This window comes from Charadrius vociferus, unplaced genomic scaffold, assembly GCF_000708025.1.
Source record: "Charadrius vociferus isolate BGI_N301 unplaced genomic scaffold, ASM70802v2 scaffold54, whole genome shotgun sequence".
Classification (NCBI taxonomy): Eukaryota; Metazoa; Chordata; class Aves; order Charadriiformes; family Charadriidae; genus Charadrius; species Charadrius vociferus.
Genome location: NW_009648350.1, coordinates 1,432,772 through 1,439,804, shown reverse-complemented (window position 1 = coordinate 1,439,804; position 7,033 = coordinate 1,432,772). Strand labels below are relative to the sequence as shown.

At 39.6% G+C, this 7,033-nt stretch overlaps 1 protein-coding gene across 1 annotated transcript in view; it reads right to left on the bottom strand.

The window, feature by feature from the left end:
* Nucleotides 1–762: 762 nt before the first annotated feature.
* The window catches only part of ZZEF1 (zinc finger, ZZ-type with EF-hand domain 1), a 55,072-nt gene continuing 48,801 nt past the window's right edge, over nucleotides 763–7,033 (bottom strand). Inside the window, exons 51-55 of the mRNA XM_009885189.1 lie at nucleotides 5,126–5,224; nucleotides 4,228–4,393; nucleotides 2,556–2,706; nucleotides 1,939–2,010; nucleotides 763–1,473 (exon numbers count right to left, since the gene is read on the bottom strand). Coding sequence (XP_009883491.1) covers nucleotides 1,399–1,473; nucleotides 1,939–2,010; nucleotides 2,556–2,706; nucleotides 4,228–4,393; nucleotides 5,126–5,224 — 563 coding nt within the window. The 3' untranslated portion in view covers nucleotides 763–1,398. The remainder of the gene's footprint in view (nucleotides 1,474–1,938; nucleotides 2,011–2,555; nucleotides 2,707–4,227; nucleotides 4,394–5,125; nucleotides 5,225–7,033) is intronic.

The following is a 7,033-nucleotide window of genomic DNA, read 5'->3' as shown; positions in this document are numbered from 1 at the left end:
AATTCATAGGTCATCCCCCAAAGCGGTGCTGCTGTGCACGCTGCACATCGCTATTTAGGCACCACTCACCTTTTGGACAGAAAAAGGTCAATAATCATATTCCCTTCTGACAGGGCCACTGCCTTTACACAACTTACATTCACAATTACTATTGAAGCTTTTGGTTGCCTTTTTTTTTCCATATTCTAATGTTGAGGTGAGGAAGGGAAGAAGAAAAAAATTAACATAAAAAGTTCTCTGAATTCATACTTGACAAGACCCATTCTACATACATTTTAACGGTAAAAAAATACACCCCCAAATCCTTCTATGTTCTTTTTAACTCTTCGGAAAGGGAATAACCAGCGTAGCTGAGCAGGAAGAAAGCCAATTTATTTTAGCATAGACGGTCTGCAATTCATTCCATGTTCGCTAAGAGTAATGCAGTTATTGCTCTATAAGATAAGACTGGATTGATCATTAACCCCCGCCCTGAGCGCTGGGAGTCCGGGTTCCCAACATCGCCGAGAAGGACCTCCTAAGCCACTAGTATCAAAATAATTAAGAGAAAAAAGCCTCATGGATAGTACGTTGTAAAGATGTGATCTTTGAGAAACATGTACGTTCCCCAGTTCTTCATATGCCCACGGCTTTGCGAATGGAGGCCGGCCTTTGCTCTCTGCACTAAAATAACGGACTATTTAGAATAACACATCGGAGATAAATTAAGGTAAGAATAGATGATCCGGGTGATCAAATCAAAGAACAGGAGGAACATTAAGCTCTTGCACGAGGATGCTCTGAAACGGGAATCCTTTAACTGCCATGCAAATCACCCAGAATTCATTTTACAACCTGTAGTTTAGTAAGAATCAAAGTTCTTTTCCTTGGGTAGTAGCCTTCAAAACAACAGCAAACATGACAGGATTCAAGCGTGGACCATTTCCGCATCAGCCCACCAGATTCTGGTTTGCCTTTTTCACTTCAGTGATATATAATAGATGCTGCTGACGGCATCGCTCCGAGTTCAGCAGTATTTTCAAAGCTGTCACGTTCCATCAATCAAGTGTCCTTGGGAGCAGATGATACCACCGTGGGGGCCTTCCATTCTCATACTTCAGCTACCTTCTTTCGATTACTTCCTCTGAATAGAAAAAAAATATTGTTCTGTTTACTCTAACATGCTACAATATGTGCATACATAACTGTAGGCGACGCGTGAGTTACTTCAAGATGTGCTTTTTCATTGAAGTGCGCTTTTACTTTTACAAATTCTACATCAAGGTGGAAGGAAGGAAGGCTGCAGAGTGCTCATACACTGAAGCTGAAGGAACTTTTTCCTGAACGGAGTTAAGATGTTTGTTCCAAGGTTCCTATGGACAAACTACTCTATCCCATGCACTCCGGCCTGAGCCAGTATTAAACATTCCAGAAACTTGTTGATTTGTTTGGGTAGTTAATGGCAAGGCTGATAGCAGCAATGTTTTTCAGGGCCTAGAAGAAAGAAGGAAAAATAAAGTCACGTCAAAGATCCTCCCCAATCCAAAACTGTGAAGAAATCCTTGTACGAAATTACATGGAAATAGATAAATAACCAGTTTCAGTAACAGATAAATAACCAGGCAGTTTCAGCAAGGCAACTGCATCCCCAGGGGCTGACAGACCAGTCCCTTCCCCATTCCCATGTTTTGGCAGTTGAGAGGTCAAACCGGTAAAACAGATAAACCTGATGACACCCGCCAGCCCGTGTGCGGCACATCATCTGACCATTAAAGGAGAAGAGCATTTGCGCGTAGTTCACTCCCAAATTTCAGAGGCCTGTCACGGTATTGTAAAACCCAAGTATAATCATATCTATTATATAAAACTCCACTGGGAAATCAGAAATCGTTTATTATCTCCGTCTGCCAGAAAAATATCACAAACACACACTCCTCTGGGGTTGGGCCATCTTATTACCTGTGCTGTGCAGCGATGAAGATGATCTTCAGTATTTAAGGCAAGCAAATACTCCTGCAGAGATCCAAGCTCCTGCAGCCAGAAAGCATTCAATGAGCACCAACGTTTCTACCAAAGACACCATCCTAGTAATTAACATTAAAACACTGATCGTTACAGCAGTCCCCATGAATCAAAGGTACCGGAACTACACACGAGACTCTCCTGGACACAGTTTGTGACCACAGAAATCAGGTCATTACAGTCTGTTCATATATAATGTTCAAAGTCAACTCAAGGAGAGCCACATTCAAATACCTTTAAATTAACTATGAAATCAGCGTTCCTCTCAGAATAAAGAGTGGCTTTAGGACCTACTGCCTCAGTCACAGAGGGAAGAGTCACGACTGTCACCTAAGGTCCCACGATGGGTAAGTATAAGATATAAGATATCCTCTATCAGAATTTGCTACCAGACTCCACCAGAGAAAGCTGTTAACGTTTCTGAAGCATTTAATGTTTCTAAAGCTCTGACGAACTTTGCCAAGATAAAGGAAAACTGCATTTAGTTTAACACTGAACTACGTTATCACTCCCAGCAGTGGGGAGAGGGGGATACAAGTACAGGAACTGCTTACAGTAACTCTGTTTTCTGTAACAAAGAAGAGTTCTGCAAGTGCTCGATGAAGAGGAAGGAGAATACCAGGCTTGGCCATGTCATGACACAAGTTGTTTTCCATATGGGTGAAAAGCTGCCAAAGTGGCTTCAACAAGGTGAGGTCACAGTCCCTGAAAAAAAGCAATTTAAATGGAATTAGAATGAAATAGTGAGTAACCATGATCTTACGCCTGTTTTGGGGAGAAAAACAAGAAAACCTGCACAAATTTAAGGAGAATAAAACCACACAGTTTTGGCAGTTAGATGTATAAATAAAGGAAGAAACAGAAGAAGCATTTCCAAATCTAAATTCAGTCAGGTGTTTCAGCACAGTGAATTTCATTCTGAATCAGTGAAGTAGAGAAGACCTCATATCCACAAATGTCTAAATGACTTCTCTAAAATTGAGCGGTCTCCTGAAATGAGGACTTTTAAAAAAAATATATATACACATCACTTTGCTAAATGCTGCAGCTCCACTGCTTGAAATTATACAATACCGAACTACAGCACAGGGCAGGTGATGCCCTTATTTAGAGCAGACAGACAAAAATTCATATATAGCTTTAAAAACAATTCCAACCCTGCCTCCTTCCTACTCCCGAGTTACAAGCTAGCTAATCCAAATGTCACTTATCATACAGAGAGGATGACAAATATCATTCACTAGGGAGGAAAAGGGGGAAAACTCGATTTCAGAGTCTATCATCAGATTAACACAAGAAAAATATTAAATATTATAAGCATAACAGAGACTTGATCTTTTAGCAATTAAATTTGTTGTCTGCATGACAAAGCAGACATTTTCTGATGAAAAAAACTAAGGGAACTTGAAAAGATAATAAATCAGTGATTACAAGTAATATCAAACTTATTTTTTCAGACTTGGATGTAGATCAGTGTATGTAAAATTTGAAGTCAAGTAATGGTTCTGTGTAATTGTCAATTTTTATTACTATATGTGAATATACTTTTTGATTTCTCTTTATCCAAGCAAGGTAGTAAGATGCTGTTATTTTCATGATTTTGCTTGTTCTGAACCCAAAGGACACAACTGAGATAAGCATAACTATTCCAGCATTGTTGCCTTTGTTTCCAGCATCTCTGAGTTAATGTGACTGTACACATTTTCAAGACACTATAAAAGCTCAACACCTTTTGAATGTGTATTTTCATAAGAAATGCCCGTGCTATACCTCCTTAAGCATTAGCACACCTATCCCTTCTGAAACTCCATTACAGGCTTAGTGGTGCAACTAAAAATAATCATTTAAAAGTTATCATCATTTCACCAGTTTATCATTCCATCCTCAACTTAATTCTGAAGTACAACTAATACAAAGAGAAAATTTCTAGAAAATGAAATCTATTTTTTGTCCTGTTTTGGGGCAATTTTTTTAATTTTTTTTTTTAAAACAACATCTGAATTCATTGGTCCTTTTTTAAAAGCCAAGAAAGAAGAGCAAATGTTCTCAAAAGAACCCCTTAAGATAAGTTTCTGCTATCAAGGCACTACGAATTGTATCGGAACGGCAAATTCACAATACTACTAGAAATCATGGTTTTCTGACTTCAAAATATTATCAGCTTAGTCGTTTTTTCTTCTCCTGCCCTTTGCCTTTTAGCGTTACAACGCAGAACAGCGCACTCACCTCTGGGCGCTGCACTGCACAATCTTCAAGAGCAGGTGGATTGCCTTCAAACGCTGGTGGCCGGTCTGACGGCACGCTACCCCCACCTGCCATTCCCAGATTTTGGCCAGTGGGAGGTGAGGAACTACCCTTTCCTCAGACAGCATCTGCTTTAGAATTTCAAACCCTGGGGAAAAAAAAAATAAATAAATTCAAACAGCTGTTACTTTAGTAGGGACCCATTCTGTTCACATGCTCAGTTTTCTCCATGCATTAAGTATTGCTTTGGCAAGTAAGAAGTATTGAGCAAAAATGCCACAAAAATATAGTTCTAGAGTACATCCTGACATCACAAGTCTTTTCTGGGGCAAAAAACTTAGAAAATCCTATCTGAAATAAAAGTTTTTCCCAAATAAGGGAAATAAAACAGAGGTCTGTGACATGCAGTAGGTTTGCTGATTGCAAGTCATCCACCAGCTTCAATTTCTTTAAAAACATTTAAGCTCTAAAGTAAACTAACAAAAGCTTTCATGCTAGAAATTAGATACAGAAGCAGCCTATTCTAATAGAAAACTACTTTTTAAAAACCCAATTACAATTATTTCTGTTTCCAATTACAGCACCTTGGAGTGTTTACTAAATCCTGTGTGTAATTACTGTCATATAATGAGACTTTGAATGCAAAAAGCATTATTATAATTATCTCCATGCCTCTGCGAATGATTGGTATTTCTAGCACAAAGTCTCAGCAAATAAGAGACATCTGTCAAGTTTCAACTTGAACAAAACTAATCACTTTATTTCCAAAGCAGCGGAGAAAGGAAATTTTAAGTCAAAAAAAGGGATAAGCACAAGTCTGTCAAAGCTTGGCAAAGTAACTTGAAAAAGTCCTTTCCGATACATCCTGAGCGGTGCTTACCTGTCTGAAACCTTCCAAGATGACCTGCTGTCACTGTAAACTTATAACCCCACTCAGTGTTACTCATGTCAGAAGTAAATCGGTAATAGAGCGTGTCCCCTGGGTACAAGGGAAGGAAGAAAAAATCCACATTACTACCTCCTGAGTTAGTCTCACCGTCGTAAATACAATTCAAATGAAAAGTCTGTCATAAATTAATCCCAGATATTGTCACTCAAGAGAGGTGACCTTTTACTTTTTGGTAATTATGAAATGCACAGAGCAGTATGATGAACAGGAGGCTGAAGCAAAACGCAGAATGGTTTCCACTGTGTAAAGATAGTTACAAGGATAACATTTCTTACGTTTTTTGTCAACTACATAGAAGAAGAGGGAGTTAAAGAAATGCTATAGTTCAGTTAACTTCACTTTTCCAATTAGGTTAGGGATCGGTTATAATTTACAAAAAAAGAACCTCTACATAGACAGCCAAGTTCACAGTCCATTAAACAAAAGGTTAAAAAAGAGTGTGAAACTAAAGTTGCACAGCTTTTATGTGTCAGAAAATTAAACTGCACACAGTTACTCCAGGGAACAAAATTGTTAAACTCAGCCACTTAAAAGTGGAAGAACTATCGAAATGTTTGACCATTTTACAATCAGGTAGTGGAACATTCAAGAAGTTCTTGTCACTAGCATCTACAGCCTCACGGAGATAAACCCTGGTAATTAGCTGTAATGCTAAAAAACCATATCCTTACCTATTGTGCCCTGTAATATTAGACCCGGTTAAAACTTAGAACATCCTTCTGTTCCATGAAAAAATCCCATCACCCTGGGGCAAGCATGCTAGTTTTTGCTGGGAAGCAGAACTTCCAAATTTTCATGAAGAAGAAAAATTTTGAAAATGTTTTTTTAGGATGAAAAAAAAATATATATCTGAAAACCTGTTTCCCTTTTCATCATGAAATGGAGCCATTGCTCTCTCCTACTCCTAGGAGTCTTGAGAAAGCATCAAATGAAAAGCCCAGAAGCCTTCAAATGCCTGGTTTCGGCTAACGCCTGGATTAAGAGCCATAATCCAGACAGCCTTGGCTGGAAATAAAGTTTCACAAGGTGAAACTCAAGTTTCACAGCCAAGGCCGCTCCAAAACAATGGGCCTCAAAGTTCAGTTTCTTGGCAAACCCCTGCAACCATTTGGGAGGAAAAGGAAGACAGAAAGAAGTCCATAAAAATCCAAACTATTTCTACAGAGCACACATTTGTTTCTAACCAGCACCTTGTAACCCAAGCGGCTGTGCTAAGGAAGTTCCTAAACCGACTTACTGCTACCGACAGTACGTGAAGTCAAAAGCTTCCTGCAGCGCTACAGCGCTCAGCGGGTTAAAACAACAGAAGAGGCATGGGACCACGCGCTCCTTCAGCTCACCCGCATTTGCTGCTGCTGTCATCAAACCCGCACTTAAAGAATACAGGCTGAAGCTGTCAGTCAAGCGACGGGGGGTTTTTTCAGCTATGCTCTGTGGCAACAACCGGAGACAAGGCGTTGGCACACACTATTTGCTCTGAGCAATAGTATAGCACAGAGACAAGAGATAAGCCTATCTGTTTGGTTTTTAAAACAAAAACAAAAAAAAATGTGCTTCCTGTGGAAAGTAAGACAAGGCAGAAACAATGTAAGTGAATATTGTGCAGAACAAGGACCGTGTTGGAACAGAATCAAGATCAAAATTTGTTTCCAGTAGCTAAGTGCATGCTTTGACTGAGGCGTGGAAAAAAAAGGTCAAGTAGCAGAACAACAGATAAGCCTACTTTTAAGAAACAAATGCAAGAGCAGCACGTCAGAGCAAACAGACCGGGACAAGAAAAGGAGTTCCCCCCCCCCCCCCCTCCCCAAAACACACACATAAAAGTTCCACTTTCCCGGG